The sequence below is a fragment of the Myxocyprinus asiaticus genome, chromosome 14 (genome assembly GCF_019703515.2).
Source record: "Myxocyprinus asiaticus isolate MX2 ecotype Aquarium Trade chromosome 14, UBuf_Myxa_2, whole genome shotgun sequence".
In the NCBI taxonomy this organism is placed as follows: domain Eukaryota; kingdom Metazoa; phylum Chordata; class Actinopteri; order Cypriniformes; family Catostomidae; genus Myxocyprinus; species Myxocyprinus asiaticus.
Genome location: NC_059357.1, coordinates 9,838,273 through 9,856,748, shown reverse-complemented (window position 1 = coordinate 9,856,748; position 18,476 = coordinate 9,838,273). Strand labels below are relative to the sequence as shown.

The 18,476-nt window shown below is 38.5% G+C and overlaps 1 protein-coding gene across 2 annotated transcripts in view; it reads right to left on the bottom strand.

The window, feature by feature from the left end:
- Positions 1-3,294: 3,294 nt before the first annotated feature.
- LOC127451398 (insulin-like growth factor 2 mRNA-binding protein 1) overlaps positions 3,295-18,476 on the bottom strand; it is a 59,619-nt gene continuing 44,437 nt past the window's right edge. The window contains exons 6-15 of one of the 2 annotated variants that reach the window (XM_051716085.1): positions 18,060-18,350; positions 17,661-17,795; positions 15,896-16,018; positions 15,618-15,753; positions 14,496-14,618; positions 14,196-14,312; positions 13,547-13,621; positions 13,277-13,408; positions 10,943-11,056; positions 3,295-10,733 (exon numbers count right to left, since the gene is read on the bottom strand). In XM_051716085.1, coding sequence (XP_051572045.1) covers positions 10,587-10,733; positions 10,943-11,056; positions 13,277-13,408; positions 13,547-13,621; positions 14,196-14,312; positions 14,496-14,618; positions 15,618-15,753; positions 15,896-16,018; positions 17,661-17,795; positions 18,060-18,350 — 1,393 coding nt within the window. In that variant the 3' untranslated portion in view covers positions 3,295-10,586. The remainder of the gene's footprint in view (positions 10,734-10,942; positions 11,057-13,276; positions 13,409-13,546; positions 13,622-14,195; positions 14,313-14,495; positions 14,619-15,617; positions 15,754-15,895; positions 16,019-17,660; positions 17,796-18,059; positions 18,351-18,476) is intronic. The other variant, XM_051716086.1, reaches the window with a different exon arrangement.

The following is an 18,476-nucleotide window of genomic DNA, read 5'->3' as shown; positions in this document are numbered from 1 at the left end:
CAAATGAAATACAAAACTTGCTCTCATCTGAAAAGAGGACTTTGGACCACTGGGCAACAGTCCAGTTCTTCTTCTCCTTAGCCCAGGTAAGACGCCTCTGACATTGTCTGTGGTTCAGGAGTGGCTTAACAAGAGGAATACGACAACTGTAGCCAAATTCCTTGACATGTCTGTGTGTGGTGGCTCTTGATGCCTTGACCTCAGCCTCAGTCCATTCCTTGTGAAGTTCACCCAAATTCTTGAATCGATTTTGCTGGACAATCATAAGGCTGCGGTTCTCTCGGTTGGTTGTGCATCTTTTTCTTCCACACTTTTTCCATCCACTCAACTTTCTGTTAACATGCTTGGATACAGCACTCTGTGGCAATGAATGTTTGTGGCTTACCCTCCTTGTGAAGGGTGTCAATGATTGTTCTCTGGACAACTGTCAGATCAGCAGTCTTCCCCATGATTGTGTAGCCTAGTGAACCAAACTGAGAGACCATTTTGAAGGCTCAGGAAACCTTTGCAGGTGTTTTGAGTTGATTAGCTGATTGGCATGTCACCATATTCTAATTTTTTGAGATAGTGAATTGGTGGGTTTTTGTTAAATGTGAGCCAAAATCATCACTTTTAAAAGAACCAAAGACTTAAACTACTTCAGTCTGTGTGCATTGAATTTATTTAATACACGAGTTTCACAATTTGAGTTGAATTACTGAAATAAATGAACTTTTCCATGACATTCTAATTTATTGAGATGCACCTGTACATTTAACCACTGGAGTCTCATGGATTACTTGTATGCTGCATTTATGTGCTTTTTGGAGCTTCAAAGTTCTGGTCACAGTTCATTTGTGTTCAGCAGAAGAAAGTAAGTCATACACATCTGGGATAGCATGAGGGTGAGTAAATGATGAGAGAATTCTCATTTTTGGGCGAACTATCCCTTAAGTGCACCTTTAAATCTTATGTATTTATATTTACTTTGCATAAAAATTACTACGGCAACCACAGTTCCGAAGAACTTGAAATTTCACAGGTTCAAGTTATAGTTACAGCTGTAAAATCATAAATTAATATGGAACCTCCATCAATCAGTGTAAGAAACCTTCATCCTATTTCTGTCATTTTATTTAATGTGATAAGTGGTGACTCATAGTAACTTACCACAGTTTCTTGAAACAATAACCGTATTAACGATTATATTTTAGCGGAAACCATGGTTACCATTGTTACAATTTTCTAAGGCGGGACACGTTTTAAGTGCTTCATTAACTGCCACTGCCAGCATACACAGTATCAGAACATTTTCAATGTATGCCTGTAACAAATATTTCAATTAACTTTAAATGTAAATATGTGATTTCCTTTACACTTTAATGGACAATACTTACGCCTCGATTCTCTCCGTCGCCATTTTTGTTTTGAAACGTACCCGCCCGTCGCTGATTGGTCAAAACTGTGACCAACCAGAGGCCAGCGCCTACGTCATAAGCGTCAACCAATCAGTTATCTATGAAATAATTATTTACACTTTCTTAAAGGAATATTTCACCCAAAAATGAAAATTCTCTCATCGTTTACTCACCCTCATGCCATCCCAGATGTGTATGACTTTCTTTCTTCTGCTGAACATAAATTATTTTTTTTAGAAGAATAGACCAATCCCACGGTTTACAAAAAATGTCAGAGTGTGTGCAGTAAGTGGTGGCAAAAAGCCGGTAGACTTCTGTGTTAGAAATGACAGATCAGATGATAAAACAAAAGTACGACACAAAACCATGACAAATACACAAATATTCTTAGCCATACTATTTTTATAATGATATGGGTTAATAAGATACCTAAAATAATGTTCACTATAAATGTTTGCTGCAAAGCCCTGAGTTGAAATGATCTCCTCAGTCCAGTCAGCTCTGTTGATGGCTTGAAGCCAGAGCCATCTACGAGAGCCCTCTAAAAAATTTTTCAACAACGTAATCTGATAAACGTTTATTGTTTGTGCACGGCTCCAGCCAACACTTCTGTGCGTAATGTAAGCGGTGACGTTTACAAAGGATTGGTTTATATCTGTTGGGGGCGGTGGCTGTACTTATTGTTTTGATTATTGGGAGGGTTACCTTCCCCCCATCCCCCCTGGAATCTACGCCCCTGGTTGGTCCTTTAATACAAGTGAATGGTGGCCAGAAATCTTAAGGTTCAAAGGGCACATAAAGGCAGAATAAAAGTAATCCATAAAACTCCAGTGGTTAAATCCATGTCTTCAGAAGTAATATGATAGGTGTGGGTGAGAAACAGATCAATATTTAAATCCTTTTTAACTATAAATCTCCACTTTCACTTTCAGATGTGAAAGTGAATGTGACTTTCACATGTGAAAGTCAAAAGCTATTTGGACCTTCAGATTTCTGGTCACCATTCACTTGCATTTAAAAGACCAAAAGAGCAGATCTTTAAAAATATTGTTTGTGTTCAGCAGAAGAAAGCAAGACATACACATCTGGGATGGCATGAGGGTGAGTAAATGATGAAAGAAAGAAAAACAAAGACATGCTTCAACAAAAGAGTTCCTCTAAATAAACTATAGCAGTATGCAAACAAACAAATAAATACATAGTTTGTTAATTGATTCATTCGTTATTTATTCCAGGTAATTTTGATGCATATTTTTTTTTACACATATCCATTTACTCTTTATTAATAATTTATTAAACCAGCTCTTCCATGATGAAACATGCAGGGGAAAGGCTAAATACATTCTCATATCACTGATACATGGACCAAAGTTCAGATGTAATTACAAAACTTTTGTTTTGTTATTATAGTGAAGAGTAGCATATATTTTAGGTTTTCGAATATTCCTTAGATGCCAAACAATCTTCAGATAATAGAGTACTGGTCAGCCCACCTCATTTTGTCTTTCTTTTTTTTTTTTTTTCCAAGAATATAATTTAGGAAATGATTGGATGAAACAGATTCTGTGCCTACATTAATTATGGCTTATTTTTTTTAGAAATCAAATAAACCCACAATGAATACATTCAAATAAATCTACAGTAATTTTTTTCCATTTCATTTCCCAGTTTTCTGGCAACATCAGAATTAACAGTACATTTCAAAATTGAACATCTAACCTGATTTCCTATATTTCCTCTAATTGAAGTGTAATGTTGTAATTCAAGGTGTTTATTGGAGGAAAATGTCATCTTTACTGCATCTGAAATTATTTGATTTATATAAGATAAAAAGATAAAGGTAGATAGGTCCAAGTGGAGACAAACACACAGATACAACCCAGACACAACAGAGGACACCGGTTTACTCATCTTTTATTGTCACATTCATATCTATGCTCTGTATTCTTTACAAGGAGTTCAAAACAATTGTGGATGAGAATCAAAGAAAATCAGGCAGGCAGAGGCTGAAAGTCCTAATAATGTCTGTGGCACCTTCAGTAAGAGGGATGAAGGGATAAGGTAGTCCGATAAAGGTAGTCTCCTTTCTCTCTCTCATCCTCCAAAAATGTGCCCTATTCAATTAAACAGACCTTTACTCTCCTGTCGTATCATTACAGGTGAATGAAACAATAAAAACGAAAATGATTTTAACATCATGCTGCTCTGTGCGGCCTGAAAAGATACTATTATGTCACGGTTCACAGAGAAAGAGAGCGATTTCTATTGCAAACATAAGAGATACAATCCTATGTCATTTTAAAAAGCCATCAGAAATATAAATCAAATAAAAAGAAGAATTTGTAGGTTAAAAATGAAAGTCAGTTTAATAAAATAATGGGGGGGGGGGGGCTGTAGATTGACTAGTGAAATTGACTCGTTTTTTGAATTATTTCCCCTACCAGATTCCATTTATTCCATTTTCAAATTCTTCCAGATCAATTTCAAAACAACTGAAAACAAAAAAAAACAAAATCATCTTTGGAAGTAAAGGTTTTCTATTCACTACAGTATATGGAGATGCTGCTACCCAGTTGCTTATAAGCCTTTTATTATCATTGATTTATTTAGTTTCAAAATGTAAATTTTTTGTGTCCATTTTTTTTTTCGTTTTATGATCATCCTATTTGTTTATTTTCTTTTCTTCTAAGAGGTAGATCAACAAAACAAAAAAATTAATAATACATGGTTACAGATGTGGTGCCCTTTGATTCAGGGTGTAAATCATAAAAGGGGCCTACAAATGGAGGACAGAATGTTAGTAGAAGCTCTAGGCAGAAATTGCCATTTTATTGCCAATTTAAATCTAGTTTCACTCATCCTATCCACAGCTTTCGAAAAAGAAATAGTGAAACTGGTTTCGAGGGCAGCTTCCATTGGGGGGATTGTACATCGGGTATGTCCAAGTAATGGTAGGTCAAGGCTGCAAGGCGTGGAGGTAGTGTGGTGCCATTGAGGTGGGAAAAGACACAGAGGACAGCAGAACAGGCACAATTTTGTGTTTCGTCTACTGAGGTATCGACAAAATCTGATGCCGACAGTTAGTTAAGTTTGTTCCATTTGTATCGTAATAGTTAGCTACCTGGAAAGAGGTTCTTATTTAGGGTTTGGTTAAGACACTTTATCATATGGGGAGAATTTTAGCTTAATTGTGGACTTAGAAACCTTAAAAAAAAACTTTCCTTCTCCTTGCACTGTGCAAACCATCACACCACACTGTCCTGCCCCCAGTTCCTCCCCAAAAGTTCAGACGCCACTGTAAATTAGAGTCCCAACTCTAGGCTGGAGTAGTAAAATTCTACCCAAACATCTAAGAAGAGCTAAAAATAAATTAAGTCAAAAGTAATGTAACATGCACTTTCGCTCTCGTCTGGTTGATAAAACAATCTTATGGCTAAGTCTTGAGGTAGCGTTCCTAGTTATATGAGGTTTGAGTCGTCATTGTAGCACCCAAATGTTTTTTCTTTAAGGAGATGCCAGAAACTAGCACGGTGAGATACAACAGTGGCATGCAACGTCAAAATCGATGATCACACCCAACTAAGTTGAGGTTCAATCTGCCCTCTACGTGTAAATCTATGCACTGCAATGCAACGGATGGGGCGATCACGTCCTCCTTATGGGTTTCCAAGTGGACAGTTAACAGTCCGTGTGACAAACAACAGCCATTCATTTGACTTGTCACAGAATTGCATAAGTAAACAACATACCGTCTCTTTTTGAAGCTCAAGTATGTCAGCGTAACTGTTCTACTGTTTGTTCAAGCCCTTGCCACAGACAATGAGTGTGGAGGACCTTGAAAAACATAAGAAAACAAGTGCCAAACAGGAGGCCTAACTCGCAGTACTCAGGGAAACCGTGTACCAGCCAATCTATATGAGCACTGCATCTGCTCCTGACTGTGTACAAATCTTAGTTCCTTTTTCTTGGAGCACAAAACAGGAAATAAAAAAATGAGAACCCAAATGAGAACCCCAGTTTGGCACAGGTATTACTTGAAGGATGAATTATTTGTTAGTATTTACTATATAACTAGTAGCAGTGTGAGATGTGTGTGTATGTGTGTGTGTGTGTGTGTGTGTGTGTGCATCGTGAAGGAGAAACCTAGCTATAATCCAACACTAAATAAACGGAAACAATCTGAGCAAGAAAAAAAAAAAAGAAAAAGAAATTAAACATCAAACGACTCAACTGAACTGAGAAAACGGTCACAAACAAGGCCAGCGTGAGAGAGGGTGTTCTACTCCAGAACTGAAACAACACGTCTCTTGCCAATGCAAATGGCTCTTTTGATTCAGGAAATAATGAAATATAAGGAAAACCAAAATACAAAATGAGCAGATGAAGGTAGCGAGTGGTGTAATAGGGATGAATGGAAGAATGGAGGAAGGAATGACATGGAAAAAAAGAGGAAGAGGATGAATGTGGCATCTAAAATTCATCTAAATGCTAAATTAACAGAAGGAAAAATGAAGCAAATCCATTAAGGTCTCTTTAAAAACTAGCTTTGAAAGAATGTCTACCTCCTCATTAAAATTGTCCATCTCCCTCTCATCGCTTATTATACCTTTCACCCTAAGAATACAGAAAAAAATTTAATACAGAAAAAAAATAAAAAATGCAAATTACAATAACATTTCTACTTTTTCCATTTTTGTCACAATTATGTTAGTTCTTGGAGATCTGCTGTTTATGTTAATATTTCTCACATATTTTTTGTCTTTTATTGACGAAACAGTTCGCAACCAGATGTCATGTCCAAATAAAGCTTGCTGTCTAAAAAAAAAACAAAAAGTTAAAAGTAAAAACAAAATGGCTGCTGCAGTCTGAACAGAGCAAAAGTGTATGAGTGTGTCTTGGTGTCTGACAGAAATCTATGGGCTGTAACTGAACAAGACGCTTCTTTCCCGCCTGAAGAGTAGTATGTATTGTGTCTCTCTAGAGACAACTGAGGAATCATTGACAAGTGTGACCTTCAAGCAGAAAACAGAAGACTGCCATCTAGTGTGAAAAAGGGAAGCTTAAAAAACAAAGACCTTGACCTGTTAATGGGATAATTCAGACAAAAATGAAAATTCAGTCATATTTAATCACCCTCATTAAAAGCGGTTCGTAGGCTAAGCCGGAAGAGAATTCGCCATGGGTTCCCTCATGATTTTCCTTTGGGTTTTTAATCTTGTGTGTAAACTAAGGTCTGTGGCACACATTACTTGACCATACGTGGACGTTTTGTTCTACAACATAAATTACACAGTCATACATCAAACGTGAATTTTGAAACCACCATGTGTTTTTAGAAAAAAGTATGTCATTCAATTAGCCTTCAAAATTCACGTTTTAAGTATGACTGGGTGTAATTTATGTTGTAGAACAAAACGTCCACGTATCGTCAAGTAATGTTTACCACAGACCTTATTTTTCTACTCAAAACTCCCCGTTACAAAAAAAAAATCTAAACTAGCCGCAAACTTGCTGCAAATTTGCAGCTCGTTATTTTCACATGTAAATGAGCTTTTGATTCGCCGCAAATGTTTGCCATGGTGAATTCACTCCCGGGTTTTGGACTACAAGCTAAACGGGTCTATTGTACCATCTGTATTACTCTGTCTGCATGTGCTCCTTGGAAAAAAAAATAAAGTCATTCATGTTTCAAACAACATGAGAATGTGTAAAATGTTGACAGAATTGTCATTTTTGGGTGAACTTTCCCTTTAAAGCACATGGACATGTGGCAAACCCTTCACAGATGTCTGAATGGAACCTGAAAAGTATGCAGTCCGGCAGTGTCCATCCATCTTTAACATTTAAGCCTTTCCATCCTTTATCCAATTAGCGTTTTATTCTAAAAAAAAAAATTAAATTAAAAATTAAATTAAAAAAATCTATTTTTTGATCGATTTGTTTAAAATTATGTGCGAGGTTAAATTTGCGAGATGTGAGCATTTTTTTCTTAATTTTTTTGGCTCCCGTTTTTCAAAGGTACCTTTTATGCTCTCAGTCGGTTTAAAAAAATGAGTATTACCGAGGCCATAGTGTGTTTTTCAATTTTTCTGCCTTTTTTAAACACCCAAACCACTTCCCCAACAAAAGATTTAACAATTAAACTCAATTAGAAAACACACTCGCGCACACTTGCACAGGACAATGGGGAATGAGAAGACTCCAACCAAAAAAAAAAAAACAAAAAAAAAAAAAGATGTTAGATGTTTTTACATTCAGTGCCTTAGGGCCAACAAGGTCACTTTGCTTTAGTTTTTCAGTTAAGTTGTGGATAAAAACTATTTGGCAAGCATCCCCATTTATAAAACCCTCTCAAGTTAGTCAACCAATGCTGTTCATGTAATTGATAATGGAGTCCAAGTCGAAACCTTCAGTGCAAAATGATCAAGATCACACCACAGGCGCAAAAATTAATGGCACATCACAATCATAATTCATTCTGATATGCGTCAAACTAAAAAGATCTGTGGCATGACAACATCATTCATGCACCAGTAAAAGATGGTGTGAATTGTTCCACTTCCCATTGGCCAGTGATTTCAAGTGCAGGTCTCTAAGGATCCCCAGGCTGGCCTAAAGGCTGTGAAACCACCTACACAATTCATTGCTTTTCCTGGGGGTCCTTTTGAGCTCAGGTGAGGAAGAAACCTCACAATTACACTCATGCATACACTCATACCGAAAAAGAAAATAATGGGAAAAAAGCTACCAGACAAAAAACTAAAAATATTTCTTCCTTAAAAAAATAAAATATTCAAGACTATCAGCTTTTATATAAAACACCAGCAAGCAAGAAAAAAAAAGGAAAAAAAAAGAAAAAAAAGAAAGAAAAGAAATTAGGAATACTGAGGTAACAATACCCTGAGGTAGGTTTTTCATTTTTCTTAATTTCATTTTTTATCTAATCTGTTCTAGGTTCAGTGAGAAAGGCCAGCATTCTGGCAACCTCATCGGCAAATGTCGAACAAAGCAGGGGAGAGAGAGCACAGAAACCACTTTGCTGTCACCTGTTCTTGACCAATGAACTAAAAGGCAGGTTTGACGAGGGGCTGTACCCTTTGTGTTGAAAGGCCAAAGTATACTTCTATTTTCTGTTTGCCGTTCTGTCTCACGCTATAGTCTTTCAAATTATACTCTTTTGATCACAGGCCCATACGGACGCGCAAAGACTAATGCCGCGTTTCAGACGAAGTCGGAGATTTTTCCAATTTCCAATTTCCAACCTCAATGCCTTGCAGTCACAAGTCACGGTTACATGTACACACCACAAGAAGGCGCCATGACTGAACAAGAACATTTCGTGTTTTTATGCCCATTATGGCAAAAGCAAAAATGTCACAAGCACAAAATGCTTTCGTCCAGTGTAAATACTTAAAAGTTTGTTTTTACGCTTCACAAAACCCAGCTCTGTATTATGCTCGTTGGTCGCCGCCATCTTGGAAATTACGTTCAATAATGCTTCTCTCTGATGTCGGGATTTATCAATCTACCCCAACTTCAAAAGTCGGACGTCCGACTTCGAGCACTGTTTTCAAATAGGAGGTGGGAAAAGTTCTCTTGAACGCACCATAAACGCACGTGTCTAGAAAAACTTGGCTGCACGAGCACAGTCCATGTGTTCTGCAGGGCCGGCACTAAGATGCAATCTTTTGGAGGAGTATTTTGATCTTTAGGGTGAGCAAATGGTAGACCGGGAGAGGGGTGTCAGACATTTCTGGGGGGGGGGAATCTAGGGGGGCAATGCCCCCCACCCCCAAGACCCGCCATTGGCGTGCTGTGCCAATGACAAAATTTGTGTCACAAGCACTGTGCGCAAGACATACCAGCACACGGAAAACCGAAGTATACTTTGGCCTTAAGGATCCCAGTAATTTCAAAGCTGGCCTTCAGACTGTTTCAACATATTTTACATGTTATTCTCAGGGAAAGCCCCAGCAAACAGTTTGAAGGTTTAGAGATAACAACTGTTGCTATTTGAAAATTGCAAATATGTTATTCACACATTCCTAAAATAGAAAAAAACTTTTACAAAAAGATGGCCTGGGCCTTATTTACTGTAATCCTGGTAAGCCCCACTCTCCATTTCATCAGTTTTCTTCCTGCCTAGTCCAATGCAATGAGGGGCCAGGTTAACTCACATATCATATATATATAATATATATAAAATATGCCATTTGGGTGCAGGCAACGCAGCAGCGATCATCGCTGGCGTGGTTTAAGGCGGGATAGGTGTGTTTCCGCATCTCAAAGCTGAACCACTGCAATACAACTGCAGAGGTCATCTTAAGCCCACACACTTACTGAACTCCAACCGCCCGCCCTGCCAGCCAATCAGCAACCAGCTTGAAAGGGAAGCCTCAAAAAATGGCACTACCCACTCAAAACATCCTCTCAAGCCAGGTGCATGATTGCAGACAGTTAAACGTGCAGCACAAAGTCATGAAGATTATATTTACAACCTAATTTTTTCATCTTTTTTCATCTTCTAACCCCCACAGTTTACTGTGAGGGACTGCAAGAGCAGTGTTAACAACTTTGGCCCCTCCTCTCGTCCCTGATAGGTAGGGAGAAGTCACCTGATTGGTGACTCCGCCCACCAAATTGTGGTGGTTTCTCCTGCTCTCTCTCTCTCTCTCTCCCATCTCTATCTCACTGCATTTCATTAATAATACCTCTGAATAAACATTTCTATACATATATCTCTATCTTAAAAAAAAAAAAAAAAAAAAAAAAAAAAAAAAAGTTAAAATTTTTGAAGTGACTGTTGATGGCGGAGGGTCCCGAGTAGCACACATCCCTTCTGAGGGAACTGCGCTATCCTAATAAGCTGCTATCTAAAAAGCTCTCAATAGAGGGCACCCCACCTCCTCGCCATCCTCAATCACTCCACCTGGCCTGGCATCTGGTCTCTGTTTTCTAGTTATCTCTCTTTTTAAAAATCACTCTTATTTCTTGTTCATTTTCATTTTCTCTAGACTTGTGTCCTCTCTCAGGCATTTTTTTACTTTTTCGTTTTTTCTTTTAATTCCCTCTCAGTTTGATGCTCATTTCTCCCTGTCTAGCGCTGGGTCTGTCTGTCACTATCTCAGTCAGTCCGCTCGTTTGTCCTCCATTTGTCTGTCCGTCTGACTGGCTATGGGCCCCAGCCTCTCACTTTCTCCTGGGTTCTTGTGCCAGCCCCTGTGGGGGCCCCATCTCAGACATGCCCTGTGGTTGGGGCCCCTGTTGACCTCCCATTCCTCCTTTCTGCTGCTGCTTAACTTGTGTCAAAATATCCCTGATCTTCCTCTGTGCCAGCTAGAAGAGGGGACAAAAAAGCATTTTAGTTAATCAGGAAGAGATGTTTTTGAGGTCTGATTCCATTCTGTTCTGATTGAACAAATTTCGAGCAATATGAAAAAACAAATTTGTGTGTACTTTCCTAATCAAGCACGTTTTAGATGAATTGTGGGCAACACCATAACAGTAGAAAGAAATGAGGGTGAAAAAGACTACGGTTGACTCACCTGACTTGCGTAAAAGTGGCCGATGATTTTGACGATAACCTGGTCCTGTTCATCAGGGGTCTGCTCTCTGGGAACCACAACTTCAGCAGCGGTGAGGTTCTGCAGCTCATTTACCTAAAAGGGGGTGGTCGAAGCACAATGATAACCTTTAAACATCAGCAGGACTGTCCTGCTCAATTCATTCCACAACTGATCGATTTAATGGATTTGAGGGAATAAGGGCTCTATTTTTGTTAGTGCGCAAATCACAGCGCTATATATTCGTGAGCGCGCTAATTCGAAGCGTACTTTTTGTGCACGTGGGCGTGGATGGGAGTACAAACTGTGGGTGTATTGTATGTAAATTAAGTGGTGCAAAGCTCAATTGGCTGTTTTCCTGAGAAATAGGTCACTGTGCTAAGACGTTTCAAAAGCAGGTGTTATCTCAGCGCAAAGTCCAAACTCGGTTCCTACATTTGAAGTGAGGAGATTCCACCAGCAGACAGTAATAAAGTTCATGTCCAAACTCTGAAAATAAAGTGGAACATCAAATCAGGTCCCTGATGACCACTGTTGCAGCTGTTTTATGAAACAAATACTTATGAGATTTGTGTTTAACTATCTTTAGGTCATGGTTTTAAATTTTTTGTATTATGTTTATATTTACAATTGTATTTATTAAATAATTTGTATTGGTATTTTTCTACCTGCTATCATAGAGTGATTTTTAAGTCCTTGCAAAACGGGCCGGTGGAAGAAGTTGGAGTATGTTTGGAATGTTTGGATTTCGTATGATTTCTTTTTGACCATTTTGTTATTATGGTGATATTTTTGAATTTAGAAATGTTTTTGGTATATTTTTCCATGTTTCAATAAATGAATTTAATTTTTCAAAATCGACCGGTAGAAGCGAAGTGCGTTCTGATACAACCACTGTTAATACTAGCCATGATTTGCATGTCAGTACATGAAAATGATTAATAATACTTACATTCTCTATCATTTAACGAAGCGTAAAATCAAATCCTGATGAGAACCACATTTTCCATGTGTTTAAAAGGAGCGTGTGACTGTCATAGGCAGTCCATTTACACAACCAACTTCTTCTAAATGTGCTGTCTTTGTTTATATTGCTGTTGCTTGACAGGGAATGGACTATATAATACAGTCACGTGGAGGAGTCAGGAAGTGCGTCATTGATTACAAGAGAAACTTGTGCCATCCACAAACCAAAACAGTCCAAAACAATTTAAAAACAATATAAAATTAGAATCATTTCCAAATAATAATTTTAAAAAACCCAATGTAAACAGTGACAAGCTTCCTGACTCCTCCTCCATGTGACGCGTGACCTTACCAATGAGCTTACGTCATCCCTCTCATGATCGCACGTCACAGAGATGTACGAAAGTGAATATTTGTAGTTAAAAAGTAAATTAGTATTGTTTTGTTTCTAAAAAATAATCAGTCGTTTGGGTTCAGAAGAACATTATTTGTCAACTGGAGTCGTGTGGATTATTTTTATGCACCCTAAATATGCATTTTGGATCGTCAAAAAATGCAGTACATTCGCTGGCATTGTTTAGAGGAGGAGGCCTGAAATTAAATCCTAAAAGTCTTAAATTCTGTTTTGATGAAGGAAGAAACTCAGATACATCTTGGATGGCCTGAGGGTGAGTAAATTATCAGCAAATTTTCATTTCTGGGTGAACTATTCCTTTAAGTAATAAGGATGAAATTTTTTTCAGATAGCCAATAATTGTTATGGTCGACCGATCCCTACATGATGGCCAATATTATATTTCTATACAGTTTTGCCTGTTTTTCAACAAGGCAGCTCAAGTCAAGACATTTTTATTTGTATAGCGCTTTTCACATTACAAATAGTTTCAAAGCAGCTTTACAGAAAATCATACTGTAGTGTCTCTAATGTCTTAAATAGAACAACAAGAACAACAACAAAACAATACCAGTGAAATAAAAAGTGATCAAAGTCAAATTAGGCATTAAAACATTTGAATGTGCAGAGGAGAAGATAAATAGCCATTTTGTATTTTTTAAACCAAGCAGGAATATGGTGTTTGAATTGGAATATAAAATAAGGTATAATAATCACTGCTTCCAATATCAAACTAATAAGATGATACTAATTATGAATGTAAAAAATGAAAAAAGTAATTAAAAATGCCTAATATGGACAATACTGAAATAGTCCCGATATATAATGCATCAGCATTAAGTAACTTTCTCATCTGTCCTTTACATTTCATTCACTTAACTGTCACTCTACTGAGTTGCTGTAATGTGACATCTAGTATCAGCAATATTGGAATGATATCAACCAGCATGACTTACGGTTTTCCCACCCTTTCCAATGACTCTTCCAGCTGCAGCAGCTGCTACTTTGATGTGCGTCTCCAACTTCACCTCCTCTTTGGGCCCAAAGAAGTTCTCTTCCTTTAGCTTACCATATATTCTGCCTTGAGCCTAAAACACACGAGAAAGCTTCTTAAAATACTTGTGTCACATATTATGAATTTGTTATTGGCTTCTCTTTGCGGATGATCAATCTGACACTACATAGAGTATAATAGTAATCAATATGCAGAAAAGAGTAAGCCTAACCTTGAACTGAGCCTCAGGTGGTCCGGTAACAATGACCATTCGCATTTTTGAGTCTGGTGCCTCTGCAGGTGCAATCTGAAGAAAAATTATTTGGAGATGTTCAGATGAGCCTATGACACAACCAACTTTGTCCATCAGCAATGAGGCACATAAACTCTCTACAATATCTGTATGACATATGTAAACATTTGGTGACATAAAACACAATATTTGATGAAAGATGACCTATCGGTTCAGTTCAACAATAGATCTTGAAATAAAAAATAAAATAAAAAAATCACAAAACAAGACAACTGTGTCTTTCAGTTGATGTTGTAGGTTTATGGTTGCATTTAACACAATAGAAGGCAATGGACAAAACACAAAATGTGGTTCCTTCAGGACACTACACCTCCTGCAAATGCAGAAAGCAGAAACACATTTCGTCAAAATAACCTGAATTTGTTTTCTTAAGACTGTGATTTATCCTGTGACTGATGGGTTTGACTAAACTATGCTCAGATTCAGAGAAAATGGAGCGAGACATTTGACTGGACAGTCAAAAAACTGGTGTTGGCGTAGTTGTCATGTTTTGGCTTTTGTGTGCCGACTTCATCTTACATTTCACAGACATTCCACACAGTATGTGCAATATCTGCAGAAGAGTTACCTTAATAGAAGCCCCAGCAAAACGGCTCAGCTGCTTGATATGTTGTCCTTTCTTGCCAATGATGGCTCCCACGGCTTGGGCTGGGATGTACACATGGACAGTTTCCTGTTCAGAGGCCTGTGGGGAGACACGCAACGAATAACTGTTAAGAACATCATAAATGTCAATGTTTCACTACTGTAAACGGACCATAAAAAGGAAAAGATGCCACAGAGGTCCGGTGATGTGAAAACAGTTACTTTGGGGGGAAAAAAAAAAAAAAAAAAAAAAAAAAAAAAATTGCAAGGAAATTGTACATACCCCAACAGGACCATAGGGGGGGCCAGGCACAGAGTTTCCGAGGGCAGGTGGAGGCATTGCAGAGGATGGCGGGAAGAGGCCGATGGCTCCCAGGTTTAATCCAGGGATCAGGTGAGTCTGTTGCTAGGTAAAGAAAAAGGGAATACAGTGACAGAGGTCTGTGCCGGATACTTGTATAACAGCAATGCTCACAATTTACAGGTAATACTTATGTTGGGGAAAGTTAGGAAGTAGAAGATGAGAATATTGGTTATAGATCTTTTTTTTTTCTTTTTCAAGCTGATATTGTTGAACACCTTCTGCATTTGGGCCATTCACACATTCTTGCATTAAAAACAGCTAGACGGAGCATAACAGAACAGAGCACAGGGATGCTCGGATTACATGGCATCTTAAAGGGATAGTTCACCCAAAATGAACATTCTCTCATCATTTACACACCATCATGCCATCCCAGATGTGTATTACTTTCTTTCTTCTGCTGAACACAAACAAAGATTTTTAGAAGAATATTTCAGCTCTGTAGGTCCTCACAATGCAAGTGAATGTTGGCCAGAACTTTGAAGCGCCAAAAATCACATAAAGGTAGCATTAAATTAATCCATAAGACTCAAGTGGTTAAATCCATATCTTCAGAAGTAATATGATAGGTGTAGGTGAGAAACAGGTCAAAATGTAAGTCCTTTTTTACTATAAATCTCCACTTTCACTTTCAGAAACTGAATACAGAGATTTAAAGCAAAAAAAGGACTTAAATATTGATCTGTTTCTCACACAGAGTGATTGCATTGCTTCAGAAGACATAAATTAAACCACTGGAGTTGTGCGGATTACTTTTATGCTGTCTTTATGTAATTTTTGAAGAGTCATACACATCTGGGATGGCATGACGGTGAGTAAATGATGAGAGAATTTTAATTTTTGGGTGAACTATCCCTTTCAAAAGACAATGCTTATGGCAACGCTGTGTACATAGGCCAACAATAAAAAAAATATTGCAGACGGAATGCAACAACTGTCCTGTGTAAACAGCCCTTAATTAATTTTTTTTTTTTTTTTAGATACATGGAGAATATTCTTAAGATTTCTTAAGCCCACACAGCTTTTAACAATCAAACTCACATTCATAGCAGCAATGTCATTGTCATACGCCTCTCGCACTTTCTTCATGATCTCCTGTTCTGCCAGGCAGCACGCCTCAATGGAACCCTTCACTGTAATGGTCCTTTCTGGGTTATAAAGGGTCAAGTCCTGCAATCTGCATTCAGAGGACGTTTATGATATTAACAGATGCAACAGAAGAAATAAATCACATATTCAAGTCAAGTGAACTACTATTTATGTATTATAAAAATCGTATTTATTTTGTGTTGTTGAAGTGTGTGCGCTTCATTTCTTACGGTGAAATGGTGATCTTGGTATCGGTGTCTTGCTCCACTTTCTTCAGGTTGCGTCCCTCTTTGCCAATCAAACGGCCGACAAAGTTGTTGTGAGCAAGAATCTTCAGAGGCACCTCATCAGCACTACCAGAAATTAAAACTCTATTAATACTGATCTGAGAATAGACGCGACCCAGCACTGACAAATCGAACGACTCAAGGTACAAAGGAATGTGAAACCGCTAAAAAATGAGCAGTATTCTATGTATTGACAATTGCCTTTGTTTATATATTCTTGGGCTTGTACTCAATTTTTTTTTAGCCTTAAAAGCTGCACATTTAGCCCATATTTTTTGTGCTATACATTTTATTTTGTAATCACTGATTTCATTAATGCATAACTACATGGAAACGCACTTATTGAATGACCATTTATCCCTTTATAATAGAGGACATTATTACTTCAGACAGACACACACACACACAGACACACACACACACACAGACAGACAGAAAGGCAGATAGATAGATAGACAGACAAATAGTCAATCAGACAGACAGGTAGACAGACAGTTAGACAGATGACAGATAGACAGTCAGAAAGATAGATAGACAGTCAGAAAGACAGACAAATAGTCAGACAGAATGACAGACAGTCAGACAGATAGACAGTAAGACAGACAGATAGCTAGATAGACAGACAGTCAGAGATAGACAGACACACAGGCAAGCAGATAGACAGTCAGAGATAGACAGTCAGATAGATAGACAGACAAACAGTCAGACAGATAGACAGTCAGACAAACAGACAGACAGTCAGACGACAGAAAGACAGATAGCTAGATAGACAGATAGATAGACAGACAGACAGCTAGACAGACAGATAGTCAGTCAGACAGATGGATGGACATATAGTCAGACAGACAGACAACTAGACAAACAGCCAGGCAGATAGACAGACAGATAACTAGACAGACAGAGAGACAGACTGACAGACAGAATGACAGACAGATAGAAAGACAGATAGATAGATAGACAGACAAATAGTCAATCAGACAGACAGGCAGACAGACAGTTAGAGAGTCAGAAAGACAGATAGACAAAAAGATAGACAGACAGATGACAGACAGACAACAGACAGACAGATAGACAGTCAGAAAGATAGATAGACAGTCAGAAAGACAGACAGACAGATAGACAGTCAGACAGAATGACAGACAGTCAGACGGTAAGACAAACAGATAGCTAGATAGACAGACAGTCAGAGATAGACAGACACACAGGCAAGCAGATAGACAGTCAGAGATAGACAGTCAGATAGATAGACAGACAAACAGTCAGACAGATAGACAGTCAGACAAACAGATAGACAGTCAGACGATAGAAAGACAGATAGCTAGATAGCTAGACAGTCAGACAGCTAGATAGACAGACAGACAGCTAGACAGACAGATAGTCAGATGACAGAAAGTCAGACAGACAGATGGATGGATGGATAAATAGTCAGACAGACAACTAGACAAACAGACAGGCAGACAGACAAACAGATAACTAGATAGACAGAGAGACAGACTGACAGACAAATAGCTAGACAGGCAGACAGATAGCCAGACAGACAGACTGATGGACGGACGGACAGACAGGTGGACAGAAAGTTAGACGGACAGACAGACCAACCGATGGACAGCTAGACCAACGGACGGACGAATAACAAGACGGACAAACAGACAGAAAGACAGACAGCTAGACCGACCAACAAATAGATAGACCTGCCATGGTGACTTACGTTTTGGTGTCCTTGGCCTCCTGGTTCATGATTTCCAGGATCATACGACAGGCAGCTGAACAGCCCTCTGGCGTAGAATGGATACTGATGGGCTTTTCTGCTGCGCCGGCATTCTCTTTGCGATGCACATCGATCCTAAGAGATGGGAGAATGAAAGGGAGGTATCGTAAAGGTTCTGAAATGAACACCAAATAAAAGATACAATGATAAAAAAAAAAAAAAAAAAGAAAAACAATTACTGATCAGCTTAGACATTCTACTCAATAAAGTTTTTTGTGTTCCACGGAAAAAGGCTAATCATACTGGTTTAGAATGAAATTAAAGTAAATTATGAATGTTTGGGTGAACTGTCTGATTAAATTTGTTTTTGCCATTAATTTCATACTTGTAATCACATACTTGCTCTGAGTTTGCTTGGTGATGTTGCGGATGGTAGCACCCTCCTTGCCGATGATGGCACCCACATACTGTGTTGGCACCAGTAGTCTGAGAGGGATATCAGCGTGCTGGTGTTTGGAGGGGATTCCAGAACCAGGCGACATCTGGCGCGAGTTACCTCGTGGACCATATCCGGGGCGACGGCCGTTGTCTGGACCTCGTTCAGAGTCGACCTCAGAGTTCTCGTCAGGGATGTATGACACACGCAGGGCATTGTTCTCAAACTGGTAGCCATTGAGTTTCTGAATAGCTCTTCGGGAGGAAAAGTTTAAATGATGCGGTTAATACAGGATTCCCACAATTTATGGCTCATTGATAAGGATTTTTTAAAAACGAAATCAGATTGAATCGCTAACGTATCATTCAGACCAATTTGTG